Below are 17,496 nucleotides of genomic sequence, written 5' to 3' on the forward strand. Positions count from 1 at the left end.
ACCTCTATGTATTTACCATCAGTCCAGAATGACTGGGCAAACAAACAGCCCGCCTATTGATGAGCGGCGGCGTGGAATATGCCTCGCTGTATTCACGAGAGAGAGAGAGAGAAAAGGAAGGGGTAGAGGGAGAAAGAGCAAAGTAAATCTGTCAAAGAGTCTATTATACGGTGTCCAAACAGAGAGCGCTCCTCCACAATGGCCTTATTAATGGCACAATGTCAAGGAGCGGCGCGGCAATAATAGCGATGATTTTGCTTTGTGAGGTTATCTCTAGATCTGGTGTTTCAGTACAGCAGATGATTTGGATGCATATCAGTGAGGATCTGCAGCAGGAGCTGATTGGTGTGTGTGTTTGTGTGTGTGTGTGTGTGTGTGTGGAAAGTGTAAGTTGTGGTTTGTGGTGAGGCTGGTGGCGTGCAGCCAGACACAGGAGTGTGGCCGCTACGTGTGTCTTTGTTTGTTTTCCTACCAAAGCTTTAACCCACACACACACACACACACACACTCACACACACACACACACACACACACAAGTGAGGGGGAGGAGTCGTGTTTTCATGGAGCGAACAACAGCGCCTGCAGGAGAATGCGTCCAAATTCTGTCACCCTCTTTCACGTTGTATTGCCCACTCAAGAGAAAAGCAGCACGTGTTGCCGAGTCGACAGTGAAAAGATTTTTAAAAGTTTTATCCGGCTGCTGCAACAGACTGAATATCTGAATATAATGATTTATCGGAGCTCTTTTCTGAAGTCTGGTTAAGATGAAACCACTTCGTTAAGGTTAGGGAAAGATCGTAGTCATGGTAGAGAGAAACCAGTAACTGCTGACAGGAGAAACCGCAGTTTCCGGTGTAAAAGCTTCGTACCTTCTTGCGTCTGAGAGAAGGCGGCCGTTATTCACATGTCTGCGAACATTGTAAGTGTTTGAACAAAGGAACAATCCTCTTACAAGAAGTTGCGTTTCCTGGAAATCTCACCGTACAATTATATTTAATGGATAGAAAATAAATGAACATCTCAGACAACAGGTGTCCGTTTAATGAAAAACCGTCCCTCTATCTCGTGTTGCCAAATTCTGCTCTGAAAAGACAATTTTTACACCAGTGCAGAACACTGAATATTACTGAATGTTACTGAATGTTACTGAATATTACTGAATATTACTGAATGTTACTGAATGTTACTGAATATTACTGAATATTACTGAATGTTACTGAATGTTACTGAATATCTCTGAATACTCCTGCACCAGGCCTCAGTATTTGTAAAACTGTGGCTCTTCTGTGGTAACAGACAAAATAATAGCTTCTAAAACAAAAAGGTTATAACCCACATTAATGATTTACATATGTTTTCTCTTCTGCCACTTAAGTTTATGCAACTAAAACAACCTGGTAAAGATGAAGGCTGTGGTGAAAAGAAAACTGAACGACTGTTCCTGACAACAGCTTCAGTCATTTGCTCAAACACTTCAAACCTAAACCTTTGTTTACAAGCGACCTCTTGCAGTCACAAGAGTTCTTACTTTCCTCTCTGGGCGGCGAAGGTGGAGGAAGTGAGATGCTTTATTTAATTGAAAACATATCATTTATTTTACTGATTGATGCTGAAACAGCTGCAGTTTATCACCACAACAGAACTGCCTTTTAGTTTTCATGCTTCTCCGTCCAAACCGAGCTGCAACAGCTCGGACCACATGCATTTCTTGCTCCTCTTGTGCACACGAGACTGTTTTATCTGCAGAGCTGCACCGTCCCCTCCGCTGTTTTTCCTGCAACACTTTTATCAGATAAGCTTTTCCGTCTTTGCCTTTGATACGGCGGCTTCACAAAGCCGTCGACAACACCTCGCTGTGTATCTATTGTGAAACGACGCCCGCTCGACCCGGTTCACAGGTCTGCTGTCTGTGGCGCTCAGGCCTCTCAACGTCCTTATCTCGCGGCGCCACGCTTCATATTTTATGGCTTTGTCTCTCCGCGCTGAGGCGCTCGATTTACAGGATCATCACATATTTAAGAGCTTAAACCCAAAACCTCCCGTAAACCTATTTCTCACAGACTCTGCTGCAGTTAGAGATCGGTTTGTACTCTGTTTATCTGTGTGTGTGTGTGTGTGTGTGTGTGTGTGTGTGTGTGTGTGTGTGTGTGTGTGTGTGTGTGTGTGAGTGTGTGTGTGTGTGAATGCTGTATATGTGGGGCATGTTGCACTCTGACATTCTCCAGCTACTAAAAAGGGGGTCACCTACTCTCTGCCGCTGAATGTGACCTTTGTTTAAAGGAATTATGGGATACTTTATACAGAGTTGATGATGAGCAGAAACAAAAGTCTGGGATTAAGCGGGAAAGAGAGCGACAAACACGTTAAAAGCACAATAGAGCCCTGTGTGTGTTTGTGTGTGTGACACCCTTTAGTTAGTTATAGAGGTGCTTGTTTTGTGTGTAACTGTAAACTGTGTTTTATTGTAAGTTAAGGCATCAAACTGATCAGCAGGGCGGGACGAGATTCAAGACTATTCAATGATAATAATGTAAAGCTGAGTTTCTGTACAGATTACAAGTCACTGTTTTGCTGTTTCCGTTTTATAAAACTGAACACAAGCAGTCGAACCAGAACGTCGCCTGAATGAAACAAAATTATGATTGAAAGTCCAACTGAAATTTGAAATCTCCTCAGTTTTTGTTTTTGGGAAATACGAGCTATAAAGATATTTCAGCTATTGAGAACATTTATCCACATTTCAAAAGAAGATAAATCATCTTCTGGATGCACTTCAGACTCACAGCAATGAGGAATCCTACAGCCTCAACGCTTTACTCCAGGGTTCAAATCGTGACACTGAGCGACTGATATACAGCGTAACGTAGAAAGTACTCAAGTCACAGACGGAGCCGAGCAAAGATGTCACTATCAGATTATCGTGGCCAAAAGAAATCTTTTGATCATTTCTGGGCAAAAAGTGAACGTGGTTTGATACTTTTTTAACACCTTGTTTTGAGAAATATAAACATCTTTTTCTACACAACCTTTTTTTTTTCATTTACAAAAGAAAACAACTTCTCCAAGGTGAAATGTTTTCTTATGTCAACTCTAAAATTGGCAAAATTGTGCTTTAAATAAGAAACTATTTGATCAAAAAAAGAGTAAACAAGTGTGAATGTGCCCAGATGTTTGACGCCAGCGCTCAGTACCTGATGGCTTTCGACCGGCCTTCGTCGGTGCGCCGAGGGTTTGATCCGAAGGGGCAAATATAAATCATACACAGACGAGTACCATAGTTGTCAGTCGAGCGGTCGGCAGTGTTTTTCATCTGTCAGCTGCAGACATTGAAATTGACGTCCAAGTGTGTGTTAAATGAGTTGTGACCCGCGGCTGTTTGCAGCCTGCAGACCGGTGCGCGAGCAGTGACTGCGAGAGAAAAGGAACAAAACACAAAAACAAACGCCAGTGAAAGAGTGAACCTCCCTGCTCATCATCATCATGGCCCCATTCTTCCTCTCTCAATTGCAACTGAATCGCCTCGGTCTCATTACAGATTATGGCCTCTGCAGAGTGACTCTCCCCTTTCTCTCGCCTTTCTCCACACAGTCCCTCTCTTGATTAACATTTTCTGCTAGGCTTCACACCAAAAGCACAACCTGTGCGCTTTAAAGGCAGGGTGGAAAAAAAGCCATCAAGCGCTGGAGTGGAATCAGATAAGGCTATCAGGCAGGAGGCTTTACTGCCTCGGCTTTGTCCCGCTCCTCCACCCGCCCTCGCTTCCTCCCTCAATCTCTCACTCCACTGCACCTTTTGTCCGGCTGATTCCCTGACGGAGCTCCCCTCAGCCAGGGACCCCCCGACCTCCTCCAGCACCACCGCTGCAGTGTGTGTGTGTGTGTGTGTGTGTGTGTGTGTGTGTGTGTGTGTGTGTGTGTGTGTGTGTGTGTGTTGCAGAGAAAGCAGCAGTGCAGCTAAGAACAAGCAGGGCTGCACTCAGGGCTGATGTTGAGGTTGAACCCACTTCAACTCTGATGTCTTTTCCACAGTTTATCCTAATGACCCAACGTCATGATTTATAGGAACAGTAACGGTGTAAGATTGATCTTATTTTAAAATATATTCTCCTCAAAATAATAATTTCACCTCTTTTTTTTGTCATTGTTTTCCCAGTAAATCACTGATAAAACGTTACCTTTAGTTCTCTGAAGCTCAGAGTGGGCTGCTCCACCGTTGCCGTCTTGGCAGCACCTTTGTGCATACGCTCACCCACCTGTCACCCAAAGCGGCACGCCCTCAATTATGCAGAACTTGCGAACGGGTAAATTAAGATTCCTTAAGATTACAGTTGGACATTTTAACATGTGAGTCTATGGGGACAGAGTCACTGCTGGAGCCAGTCGAAGAACTGCACTTTTTGTTTTTACCATTTTGGCTTCAGTTTCCAGCCTCGGATGTTGCCGCTTGGTTTTCACCCATATCTGTTTATTTATCAGCAGGGTTGTGCAACAAGTACTGAAATGATTTGCACCGGATTTGATGGAGGGTTTGGTCCTGGGCCGGAGAACAGACCGTTCAATTTTGGTGCAGATTTTGATTATTTACTATGGATTTGATTTTGTTTTCTGGTGTATGTTGTTTGGCACAGTTTTTATGTTACTGTTGGGTTACTGGATGAAAATAACCACTTTTTCTTGGGTGGTTTTCTACCAGTGGGTATGGGTGAAGTTAACCCATGATTGCATCTGTGGTGTTTGATTGTGAGAGATGATGATGAATTTAAAAGCTCGCCACAGACTCACCTGGATGCTTCTGATCAGCGAGTCCAGAGCGGAATGAACCACCGTGGGACACTCTTAATAAATATTTTGGTATCTGTGTTGCCGGTGTCACTGAAGTCACCACGGGTCAACAGCTAACTCTCCTCCAGATGGCCACTGAACCCCAACCTCCGCCGGCGTGCCGCACAAGCTGCCGTTTCACTCCAACAGACCGACCCGGCGCGCTGATCCAGCCACTGTGTGAATGCGTGGCGTCTTTTTGAAGACAGAGGACTTTAAATCCCCGCCTGGGTCTCATGCGGGCCGAGCGGCGGCTGCGTGTGCGACTCCAGATCCTCGTCCCGCAGCTTCTTCTCAGCAGATATTTGCAAACAGATGCGCGAAGCCGGCCTGCAGGGTTTTTTTTTTTGATCAATCAAGCTTTAACAAGTCAAGTTGACTAGATACGAATGTAAGGTTTTGCATGTGAAAGGACGAGGCTGCGGAAGGCCTGGTTTTGATTAGGCCTAAGCTGATAAATGGCAGATTCAAACAGCCCCCCTGCTACTGCGGAGAAACCCCAGAGGTCCAGGGGTTTAAGTCCAGACTGATATCAACTCTGTTGCTCCTCTTTCTTCTCCGAACCAATGAATAGATCCATTATTCAGTAGACTCATTCTCATCTCCTAAATTGAAGTGGCAGCAGCTTAAAAGCCCCTATTTTCTAACCCCCCTTTTTCCAAATCTTTCTCCCTCACAAATTTGCCTACTGAAATATTCATGGGTGTGGTCAGTCTCCGTTTGTGCCCCTCATGTCATCATCATTTTCATATTTGAGACTTGTGCTATGATTACTGTAAAGTCAGGGTAATAAACTGCTGTTTTTTTTTTTATCACAAACATCAGTTAAAAGTCTTTTTTTTAGAGAGGAAACTTTGAGGATTATGAACATATAAAGTCACAAAGTCGTGAGTTTTACTTATAATGATATAATATTAATGATAATAAAAAATTAAAGGTCTTAAAGGCACAAACTTGAGCTCAGGTGTTTCTAGACATTCAGGTTGAACTGCAATAAAAAATATTATCTGCCAATTATTTTCTTCTCTTTAAAATTCATGTGTTTCATTTTGTCTAAATGTCTAAAACCAAAAGAGATTCAGTTTCCTGTCACATAAACTCAAAGAAGCAGGAAATCCTGTTATTTGAACAGATGGACTCAGAGAAATTTTTGGCATTTTTACAGGGAGAAATTGACTTAAACAGCTGATCAGTTATCAAAGTTGTTGCTGTTGTTCCTGATGAGGCAGAGTGATGTAGCTCATGTCGAGGTCCTGACTGCAGAGCAGCGTCTCCCGCATCAATTCATCCTGCAGCCAAGTGTCACTCTAACCCCCCCACCCCACCCATCCCCCGCCCCCCTCCCTCCCAGATCAAGGCCAACTGGATGCCCTGTGAACCGCTCGCCCTGTTCGCCCCCCCCCCCCCCCCCGCCCCCCCGCCCTGACCCCAGTGCGACCAGAGGAGAGAAATATTGCTCTAATCCAGTCTGCACACACAGAGCCGCCTGATGTTGTTGCTCAGGCTGGAAATCTCTGTCGTACATCGTATGAAACGTCAAACACAGAACAAATCAGCGTCTTGTAGACTGACTTTTTTTTTTTTTTTTTTGTCTCTCTTGTGCAGCCAGAAACGACTGTGAATTCAGATTCTACAAACTCTAAACTTTGTCTTTGTTTTCTTCTCGTTCCAGTTGAATTTTTGGCAAAGTATTGCATTTTCAGTCAAGAGAAGCTGGACGAGTACAAAAGAGCTTTTCAAGCAGTAAGTGAAAAGGGATTTAAAGCCTTTATATTCAGATACTCTCTTCTACTGTAATATGTTCCTCTCTCATGATCATGACAAGGCTGCAACTAATGATTGTTTTATTGATTGATCCTGTATTTATTTTCTTACAACTTTAACATGTGGTGTACAAATTGTATCCGTCAGTTTCCCAGAACCTAATCTGACATATTTAAATGACTTGTTTCGTCCCACGAGAGTCCAAAACACAAAGTTATTCAATGAACAATCAAAGACAAACCAGCAGGTATTAACATCTGAGAAGCTGGAGCCGGTGACCTTCTGCCATTTTTACTTAAAGATGACTTAAACAATTAAGATGTTATTAAAATATTATTATCTTTCTTCACCCCGGACCCCCGAACACGGGTCCCAAGATATATTGAAACAATCAAGAGACGGTTTAAGGGCAAAATAATAAAATTCATATCGACAAAAATCTCATATTAACGAGGATTTCCCGGAGCTTTCAGCTGCTTCTCATGGTCCTCAGATCTGAAAAGGGAAGGTAGGACCAAGGTCAAGAGTGAACTTTGGGAAATAGTGGAGACTTGATGATGATGATGATGATGATGATGATGATGATGATGATGATGATGATGATGATGGTGATGGTCTTTCTCTGCAGGAGGACAGTGATGGTGACGGCTACATCTCCTGCCTTCAGGTTCTACTTGCTCTTAAAAACATCATCCCTCCCGAGCTGCTGTCTGACGAAGAGGAGATCTACGTCTACAGGGTCAGCCGCCACACACACACACACACACACACACACACACACACACACACACACACACACACACACACACACACAGCAGTCACAGTGTTCATTATCAAACCTTTTCCAGATCCTGGAGATGGTGGACTTCAGGGTGACGGATGGGCTCGTGGACCTGAGGCTCTTCGCTGTGATTGCGAGCCTGGCGCAGAAAATAGCCGCCATGGAGTAAGTGACCGTCAGCGGACACACTCCTCGCTCCTCGCTGAGGCCGGGAGAGGAGTCACTGACCTCCCATAAATAAGAACAAGTGTGTGTACGCAAGTTTGTTCCAGTGATTTTGTCGTCGTGTGTGGGGCTCTCTTTGATCTCCTTCTCCTTGTGTCTTCAAACATTTTATTGGACTGCAGAGAGGTCAGAGTCACAAGTTTAGACGTGATAACGACACATGTGACAAATGCATGACAGAAAAATAATCTTTTATTGAGCGAAAGATGCAGAAACATTCTCTAAAACGTGAGGATTTGAAGCTGTTCTTTGTCACACATGACGGTAAACTAAAGATGTTTGAGCTGTGAGGATGTTAACTTTTATTTTTCACAATTTTCTACATCATCTAATAAAGTCACGGCTCGCTGCAGCCCTCATTTGAACCCTGTGCCGACAGAAACCCATCACCGTCCGACTTGAACTCGGCCTCAGCGCTCCTTGTCTCTCTACATTATTCCCCATATGCTGCAGATTCCCACACACAGCGCTTTTTTTTTCCCTCCTGCCCTGGGGTTTACAGCTTCCTGCAGACAGGAGTGTGTGGAGCCAAGCCTACTCCGGAGGTCCCCGAGGGTCAAGGCCTGCTCCCAAAGCCCTCGCCCTGGAGTGAGAGCCTCCTCTCAGCGAGGACGGGGCCGGGGTCACGGGTCCTCTGATTTACGGCCAGCCCTTTGTGTTGTGTGTTAGAGGAGGCCTGTAGACTGGCTGCCGCGCTGGCACTGAAAGACCAGGGTGTCCGCTCTGTATAGAGGCAATTATAGTAATGATAATGAATGTCCATATTAAACCTCCTTTCACAAAACTCCTTTCTGCAATTTAAATAATAAGAAGAGAGAAGATCAGCGTTCATAATGCTGCCTCCTAAACAAGGAGAAAACAATAGCATCCTTCTGTCATCTCATCCCAACTGAACTAAATTGATCCTCTTACCTGTTTCTGCTAATCCTGTTGTCTCTAATCCGAGCTTAGAAATGAGCTGCAACAGTAGTTACACAATCAGCCTCTGATCAGCCGAGGCTTTGAAATCTGAGGAGGTGCACCCCACATTTCTACTGTATATCTCCCAGTTGTACCTTTGCATTAATTGCACCCTTCGTCCCCCCTTTCACTCTCCTCTTTTCTTTTCAACTTCTAATGTCACGTCTGTCATCTCCCCGGCCCCTCTCGTTGCCTCCCTCCCGTCACCCCCCCCCACCCCCACCCCCACCCCCACCCCCACCCCCACCCCCCCCCCCCCCACCCCCCCCACCTCCCGTGCTGTGCTGTTTTGGCCCATGACTCAGCCCATCTGTCCCTGTGTCGCATTGTGCTCCCCCGACAAGTCCACCTCACACAGCGCCACATTCCCTCAGGGCAAGTCACATGACCTGCCAAGAAGTGCATTGCCATACAGGATTCCCAGACGGCATCAGTGGAGCCGGACGCTCTCGTCGCTCGCTGCTTGCGTTGGACTTTGCGAGCATGCACGGCTGAGGGTTACCGTAAGTCTCCTGGAACTCGGCTGCACTGAGTGAGTCAGTGAGCAACGTCGTGTGTGTGTGTGTGTGTGTGTGTGTGGGGCGGGGGGGTGAGACAGCAGAACTTGGATTCACCACCCGCCACATAAACTGTCTGACAACGCGAGTCCCTCCTCCTCCAGAGAGTTTCCTCGCAACCCAGCGTCGCCGCCGCAGCAGCAGCCCGCTCAGAAATCTCCCTAAACAACTCTCAGTTCTGTCAAATCAAACTAGGTCAGAGTGTGTTTGCACCCCCTGCCTCACTGTATACCAGCTCCCCAATGACGAGACCGCCAAAATGTTGGCATTACGTAAGCGAGAAGTCTGCTGTGCTGGCCACAGCAGGGTGCCAGAGGAGGGCCGACAAAAGAAAATGGGTTAGGCTGCTATTATCCTCCCTGCAGTCCGTCACCGGTCCCCCAGCCCCACGTTTACGCTCGCCATTATCACGCCAGTGTCCTTAGCGCACCAGCATTTGGACTCTTTTACTGCAAACCAAGTGCAATTAATGATCATTAGCTGCCCTGTCTCGCTTCATCCCCATCAAGCCCCCCCCCCCCCCCCCAGACCCTTGCACTGTGGTTGGCGCACAAGGGCCAATCACGGCACTGGGATCGCTCAGGCGTGCATTGCACTCGATGGCCCAGCGCTTGGCCATTCTTCGCTCTAACAGGCCTTTGAGCGCGCGGTGAGGAGGGGCTCATTAACACCGGGCGCTCGTTAGGGAAGGGACGACCGTCGCTGTGCCACACGCTGGACAGGAGAGGTCTGTCCCAACACAATCGCTCGTGTCTCCCTCTAATTATCCAAGTGGACCTAGATTTTGTCGGTCTGCGAGCGGTCACATTGCACCAGAGTGTGCTCCGGTCGCTCCTTCCCCTCCCTAAAACCTCCACACTCACCCCACTCACCCTGCTCCACCCTACTCCAGCTCACTCCCCCACCACCACCACACACACACACACCCACACCCACACACACTGTCCCAAAACCAGAGCAGTTTTATCCGTTACTGTGGCGGGATGTCCCCGTGTACCCACGCATTGTTTGGCAGCTAGGCCGCAGTGAGCAACCACAATGGGCTCAGAACACTTTACCATCACGTCTCTACAAACACAACATCGCACGGGACGGACCCGCCAAAAATCACCCGCCACGACCACCAGATTGTCCTCACGCTGCCCGCAGTGGCGACCGGAGTAAACACCAACAGATTTTACACTGATGACAATCATGAATGAATTTTGATTATTGATTATTTGTGTTGTGATGTAAGTCCATTCCTCTGATTTTACACCTCAAGATCATTATCTCACTTTGGGCTCGGAGAAGTTATAAGTTCTAACAGAAGCTGCTTCGCAAACTGAGGTTGTGGAGTTTGAGCTGCATCATGGGAAGTGTAGGATCCAGCTTGAAGCAGTCGAGGGACTACAAGTCAAGATATCTCGACCTGTGCTGCCCCAGGTTGAACCATTCAAACTGGGGCAAGACGCCCAACTTCATAAGAATGTAAATTACTAAATCAGTGGAATACTCTTCTTGTGTTCAGGAATTGATGATGGATTTTTGTTGCTGTCTTACAGTGAGTTCATGCGATCGCTCGTCAGCAGTATGGACTTCCGCTCCCTGGAAGTGAGGGTCTTCAAAGCGAAGGTGATGTCAATACATTTCCTAAAATCCTACACGTCTGACAGCTTATACAGTGAAACGAAACCCCTCCACACAACATGTCTGTGCCCTTTAATTTCACAAGGTGCACTCGATTATTTCCACGCAACGTCAGATTAACTCTCACATTAGCCACATTCACGCCACAAACACCACCTCCGCCTCCCTTTCATGGCTCCGCGGGTATAATTATAATGAAATAAATACTGGTAAACACTTTGAAGAGCAATTCCAAAGCATGCTTTGTAAAGCTAGCTTCTTTTTTTTTATGAGAGGCACTCAGCCCTCATGCATAGAAATGAGGAAAGCAAGCCAGAGAGAGAAAGAGAGGGGTGCTTTTCCCTTTTCATAGATTAGCACAGGCCTAATCTCATTAAAGTGCCCAGCAGTGAACATGCCGTCCACTCCGCCCAGCCCTGTAATCAGCCTGAGACACACGGCTCATCTCAGATGGACCGGGACCAGCCTACCAGCTGGCCGCTCACAGGCAGGCCCGGCCCTCATTCATACAGGGAAGTACTGAGCCACTGAAAGGCAGCAGGAACATGAAAGCCGGTGGCCGTGGGTGTGGAAACTGAGCCCTCGGCCAGGTAGGGGAGGCTGTGTAATTATAGAGCTGTTAGGGATAGGGTTGTTAACTGGAGATGTCGGTGGGGGGGGAGTGGGCTAATTGCCAGAGGGATTATTCCCCCCCTCCCCTCCCCCAACAATTATTACCTAGGCTGCATCAACTGTGCAAACAGGTGCACTCAAACAAGACTAGAAAACAGGCTGCGGTAATATGAGGCTGCCCCAAAGAGCAAAACACACAAAAACACACGAAGCAAACACCCACACACTCACAACTGTGCCGAGAACAAGTCCACAGCCGGTCCTCCTGCTTTTTTAACCTTATTGATGTCTTGATGTTCTTGACTCTGGCAGCAACTGTTCCTGTTCCTCCTGGAGGAGCAGCGAGGAGACGCAGGAGCGCAGCAGGGATTCATCAGCGCAGAGCAGCTGCTCCTGGAGCTGAAGGCCGGGGGGATCCATGTGGAGCAGGAGGCGGCCATCAGACTGGAGCTGCAGCACATTCCCCCGCTGGACCTGCTGGACTTCCTGGCCTACCTGCCCCTCTTCATGCTCATTCACAAGTCGGTCATCTCCAACCCTTTCAATGACTCCGGCACCTCAGCCACGGCTCAGTCGGCCCCGTGAGGCTCAGGTATCGGCGCCACTGCCACCGCACGCATCACTGCTGTAGTGAACACAACAGGTTACATTAAGGGGAGTGAACTGGGCACTGAAGTCATTATGCGAAGCAATCAGTGCAAACATGCTGTTCAAAAGCCAGTGATCGCTCTTTTTGTTTCTAGCACTAGACGTGAATCAACCTGAGATCTTCACTTAATTTACATACTAACAACAAAAGACATGAATACACGGTGAACAATAATTTACCAAAGCGTCACAGTAAAGCTCTTTTGTACATTTAAAAGAGCTACATACAGGTTTTGCTATTGCTACATAGCCAACATTAGCATTAACAGCTGCTGCAAGTTCATTATCAAACTTTTTTTCCCTTTACTCACTAAGAGCTGTCTCCAGCAGTTGTGTTTTGCTTCTATAACTTCTTTTCTTCTGCTGAAGTTAGCATGCTAACCAGCTAGCTCCAGCTCTGCCGGCCCCTCTCCTCACTTTCCGATACCGAGTCAGTGAAGCGTCCAGTTTGTCCTGAAAAAGTAGCGCTGCTCAGAGGATGTATTATACCCTCTTGTCTTGTAAATGCAACAATGGCTGAAGTTCTTAGACTGTTTCAGCTCCGTATCAGAAACGATCTCCATCCAGACTACCTCACCTGAAAACACACACATACCTGAGCAATCACTGCTGATTAATGCTAATGTTAGCTATGTAGCAATAGCAGTACTTACAGATTGCTCCTTTAAAAAATTTAATTTCACTACAAGTTAAAATTGCAGTGAAATCAGCTGACAAAGGTGGAGCAACACCTCATGATACTTAAAGATGTTTTTGATGACACCCCCCCCCCCCCCCCCCCAATCCAGATGTGTGTAGATAACGCTACAAGGAGAATCAGTATTAAAACGGCCTGTCACAGAACCTTTCACAGAGCTGTGAAGTGCTGTCTATGGTGCTGAAATGTTCTGCGGCTGTGCACGTTCTCATCTGTCACTGCAACGAGTGTTGACTGAGGAGCTGTTATACAGGCTGGATTAGAGACGAACTGTGAAACGTCTTTTAGAAAACTGCAGTGACGCTCTGCTGAAGGGGAGTGCTTCATGTGAATGTGCTGATGCAACAACTTGCTTGTTGTTGTGGAGTAAAAAACAAAAAAAACCAAAACAATATTTGAGCAGGTAGCAGCAGAGACTGTTGCCCTCGTCTATCCAACCTAATCAACACTGATGAATGAATGCGGTTCATACACACCGGACAGAGGAGGAAAACATGAGGGGCTCTGACAGGCAGAGACCCAGGACTGTTAGCTCAGGGCCGTCCTGTAAGCAGCATGTCATCATGTAGAGGAAAGTGTAACTCTACAGGCTGATGTTCAACCTGCTTTTAAAATGAGATTCTGATGTTGATTAAAAAAAAACCAAACAGATAATTATCAGTGCTCCTCTTTGATATCCTCTCCGTTCGTCCTTATCTTACTGTCTCCTTCATCAGTGTCACGGCCGTGTAATTAAAACACAGCAAGAACCTGACAGGGCAGTTTGTGTAAATCTCACTCTGCTGCTAAAAAGGTTCGGGAATTAGTTTCTTAAAAACACCAAACTTATATAATATATAATAGGTTTGTTTGAGGTCTAGAGAGCAAACGATGTATTTACAGGTATTTACTGTTGCATCAACATTGTGCCACCGGCGGAAGAGAAATAAAATTTCATGATGAGAAATAAAACGTTTGTTTGCAGGTAAAAATAAACTGGCAAAGATCCAACTCTGTGGAAGACGTGTTTACCCACAGTGCATGTTCATGTGTGGGTGTGTACACGGGTGGAGGTGTGTTGTATGTTTCTGCCTGTGTTTAACGTTGCCTCTCTCATATTGTCTTTTATGTGGCACCTCAGAGTTTTCAAGATCATTTTGTTTCTTGTCTGAATGAACTGGAATAAATAAATTATGTTGATATGAATCTCACGACTTGAGAGTGTCCTGTTAAAAGCCCAGTTAGTTACTTTGCTATATAAATACATTTCAGGTATATTCACATATAGAAGAGGCGAGTATGAGTTTAACCTTTTTGTGTTTGTCACTTAATCATAATTGAAAATATACTTTTATTTACTGAGTCATGGAGGCAGGTTTTTTTTTTTTCTTTAGATTTTATGTTAAAAAAATTACCTATAATTTCTATCTATTAATTAATTTCTATCAGTATGAGTATGACAGGGTCTTCCAGTCAGGTTGAGAGCAGCAGCAGGTCTCAGTTCTGGAGGTTGGGCAACTTGTTTGGACGGTTGATTGTTTATTCTCAGATTGAATAATAATTGAATGAGCCTTTAGGGAACCACATTAAGCAAACTTTTAAACTCAAACAAAACGTCATTATTTTTCTTGCTGTATTTTATGACCGATGAGACAATAATGGTGAAAGTCTCAGTTAAATAACAATAATACATTTGCGAGTATTTTCTACTGTCACTAGTTTTTACTACATTCCTGTGAACCCCCCCCCCCCCCCCCCCCCCCTCTCAGGGCCCCCTGGTGGTCCATGAACCCTCCTTTTGAGAACAACTGATGAGGCGCGCGCACATCTTGTACAATGAACCCTGAACACAACACGAGCTTGTTTCTCTATGTGGCTCAAATGTTTTTATTCTTTCTCATGAGAATCAAAGTAATAAAAACGTTTTATTCGACATTATTTTTCACTGCAGTAAAAAAAGGTGAAAGAAACAGCAGCAGCCAAAGAATCTCACCCGGAGCCACACACAGGATTTTTTTTTTTTTTTTTCCTTCCCAGGTGGTGAGTGTTGTGTGTTGAGCGGCGTGCTGCTGTCAGGAGGCACACGCCATCAGCCAGTTCAGCTCCGTGTCTCCACTCGACCACCACACACAAACCCCATTCACTCATTAAACCAGACACGCGTCCCGTCGCAGCCTCCGCCGTACCTGTCAAACTTGGTTTTTCAGAGACAAAGGCCCCTACCTCAAAATCTATGGCTGGCAGCTAAAGTGTAATCACGCCACTGACATTCCCTCCATCTGCTAATTTAAAGGTCAGTCCTGATAAATAAATATTCTCGCTTTTTTTTTCTAAATCGAAGTTTCCCTTGAAGCTGGGAACTACGATGAAAAAAAACAAAAAACTTTTGGTTCATGCACGTTACACAACATTTTGCATCCTTTTCCTCCGATTAGTTTTGTGAAAATTATCATTATTTCTGCTGGTGTTTGTTCACTTTAAGTTCCTCTTCTTAAGAGAAACTATCAGCTCTTCATCAGTACTTGTGTGTCACAGCTGCTGCTTGTTTGGCTCAGAGATTCACAGAGAAGGGTTCATTTTTATGCACTTGTGCTTCCAGATGTGCTTACTGCGCTTTGCACGACTGGGATCTCCTTTGTATACACTCCATATAGTAAAAACACAGGGGAGAGAGTTGGACATTTAGGGATTTATTGTGGGGATTGGTGGCTAAAAGCTTTAAGCAGGCACCGTGTGTGGAATGTCTAAAGAGGAGTGAGAAAATATGGTGCGTAAAATGTGCGTAATTGTGCGTAAAAGTGGGTTTTCTTTCGCCTTCTTGCCCCTGCAGTGCAGGCTGTATCTTATACTCTAGCTCCATCATTCCCTCTCCCTTCCCTCTTCGTCTAGCTGCTGACTAAAGACACTGAAAGCTGCAAACAAGTGTCCACCCATTCTGTAAATACACCCAAAAACAAGACATGGAAAGAAATTCAGTAGCAAATGATTTTATTCTTGGACTAGAGTGTAGAAAATATGGTTATAAGACTTCTTTTTTTCCAACATCTGTTTATGTGAAGACAATATAGAGCTGGCAGTATAAAGAGACAATGCATGGCCATTGCGCTCTGTTTGGACAATAGCTGCATAAGTTTTGATCATCGTGAACTTCATGACATAATGCAATAACATGGTTTTGCTATTAAATAAGACACATTGGTGCTAAAATAAAAACGTCGGAGTATCAAACTCCATCTGGAAACCTCATGAACAGAAGAGCCAGAGAATAATAGACTACACGTCTACATAGGCAGGAGGTATAGAAGCAACTTCGCAAATATATAGACAAAATATATACAAAAGGATGTGTACAAAACATCTATAAATCTCTTACATACAAAAATATCTTAATATATTTCAAAAAAGCGTTTGATATAGATTTTTATAGAATAAATCCGCGACTTGGAAGCATTTTCTGAATTAAACGTCTGAGAGGTTTACCAAAGGGTTGGTGTTCTGTGATTGGATTTAGCATAGTTGAAGAGCGACGTATTAAATAATGTTTTTAATGTGCTGCTGAAGAGCATGAATTCACTTTAGGGTTGTTTTTGTTTGTTTGTTTGTTTGTTTGTTTGTTTGTTTGTCATGGGCAAATGCACAGAAGCTTGGATTCCCACGCTGTCAGGAGACCCGTCTTCCTTTAATCCTTTGGCGCTGATCTCTGGCCTGATTTTTCCCCAAGTTTTCAGGACGTTTCGGCCGTGTCTGTCTGTCTGTCTGTCCGTCTGTCTGCCTGTCTGTCAGTCTTTCAGTCTGGGAGGACCGGGCGTTAAGGACGCAGGACCAAAACGCGCGTACAGTGCATCTTGTTCTTGAGGACACCCAGCCTCCTCCGGGCCCATCCCAAGCGCAGACAACAGTGAATTGAGTTGATCCATATTTTCTGCGGAGAGAAGAAGAGAAGGTTAAGCGACTGTTCGGGGTGTTAGACATGGATGTTCATATGTGTATCTGTAACAGTGTCTGATATTAACTTGTGCGTCATCTTACCTCATACAGATGCTCAGAACCAGTTGGCGAAGTCGAGCAGTTCTTGCTCCTCTGGACTGAGGGGGTCGTAGGAACCCTCGTCAGATGAGTAGGAGGACACCGGGGAACCTGCCATGGAGTTCATGTCAGCGGAGTATCCCTGCGACATGGTGGGCGACAGCACGCCGGACTGAAACGCCGCACTCACCGCGTCATGTTCGTCCAGCAGCTGCTGCAGGGCGCGGATGTACTCCACCGCGGAGCGCAGCGTCTCCACTTTGCTCATCTTCTTGTTGGCGGCGCCGTTGGGGACGTGCTCCCGCAGGGTGGCGAAGCCGTTGTTCACCAGCTTCACCCGGTTGCGCTCCCTCTCGTTCCTCCGCGCCACTGCGTGCGGCTGCTGCTGCGGAAGAGTGTAGCCGAAACCCGCGAAATTCAGCCTCCGCTTGCACCGCAGCAGCTCCGGGGAGGAGGAGCGTTGCCTCTTGGGCTGCTTGGACATTGACTTCCCGCTGCTCTGGCTGCTGCCGCACGGGCTCAGCTGGATGCTCTGCGCCGCTGCAGCGGCAGAGAAGAAACAAGCGGGCGGCATGAGCTGCTGCTGGCTGACGTTAATTTCCATCTTGGCTGTGAGGTTCATTCCCAGTAAAGAAAAAAACACGAACTTATAAAGAAATCACCAACTCTCGCGGCGGTGCGCCCCGCTCGTGCCGTTCACGTGGTGTAACCGCTTGACGCGCACTTGTTTCAGTGGGGGCAGTCAGCTGGGCTGCTGCCTCGCGCGCTCCTCAAAGCTGCTCTGAGTCCTCAAGGAAA

General features: G+C 46.0%; 2 protein-coding genes across 10 annotated transcripts in view; one reads left to right on the forward strand and one right to left on the reverse strand.

Annotated features, from left to right (window-relative positions):
- Positions 1-13,883, forward strand: part of LOC130163822 (uncharacterized) — a 63,659-nt gene extending 49,776 nt beyond the window's left edge. For 7 of the 9 annotated variants that reach the window (XM_056368239.1, XM_056368238.1, XM_056368240.1 and 4 more), the window contains 5 exons: positions 6,493-6,563; positions 7,213-7,323; positions 7,433-7,530; positions 10,652-10,721; positions 11,661-13,883. In XM_056368239.1, the coding sequence (XP_056224214.1) occupies positions 6,493-6,563; positions 7,213-7,323; positions 7,433-7,530; positions 10,652-10,721; positions 11,661-11,933 (623 nt within the window). In that variant the 3' untranslated portion in view covers positions 11,934-13,883. Of the gene's footprint in view, positions 1-6,492; positions 6,564-7,212; positions 7,324-7,432; positions 7,531-8,092; positions 8,684-8,855; positions 9,054-10,651; positions 10,722-11,660 lie in introns of those variants that run through there. The other 2 variants (XR_008826526.1, XM_056368242.1) reach the window with 2 other exon arrangements.
- Positions 13,884-16,701: 2,818 nt separating this feature from the next.
- Positions 16,702-17,338, reverse strand: ascl1a (achaete-scute family bHLH transcription factor 1a). The gene has a single exon (XM_056368047.1). The coding sequence runs from the start codon at positions 17,318-17,320 to the stop codon at positions 16,715-16,717; it is 606 nt and encodes a 201-aa protein (XP_056224022.1). The 5' UTR covers positions 17,321-17,338; the 3' UTR covers positions 16,702-16,714.
- Between the last annotated feature and the right edge of the window lie 158 nt (positions 17,339-17,496).

Source organism: Seriola aureovittata, chromosome 22, assembly GCF_021018895.1.
Source record: "Seriola aureovittata isolate HTS-2021-v1 ecotype China chromosome 22, ASM2101889v1, whole genome shotgun sequence".
Taxonomy (NCBI): domain Eukaryota; kingdom Metazoa; phylum Chordata; class Actinopteri; order Carangiformes; family Carangidae; genus Seriola; species Seriola aureovittata.

Coding starts and splice junctions, on each gene's coding strand:
- ascl1a (XM_056368047.1), bottom strand. CDS start 17,320: ATGAACCTCACAGCCAAGATGGAAATTAACGTCAGCCAGCAGCAGCTC.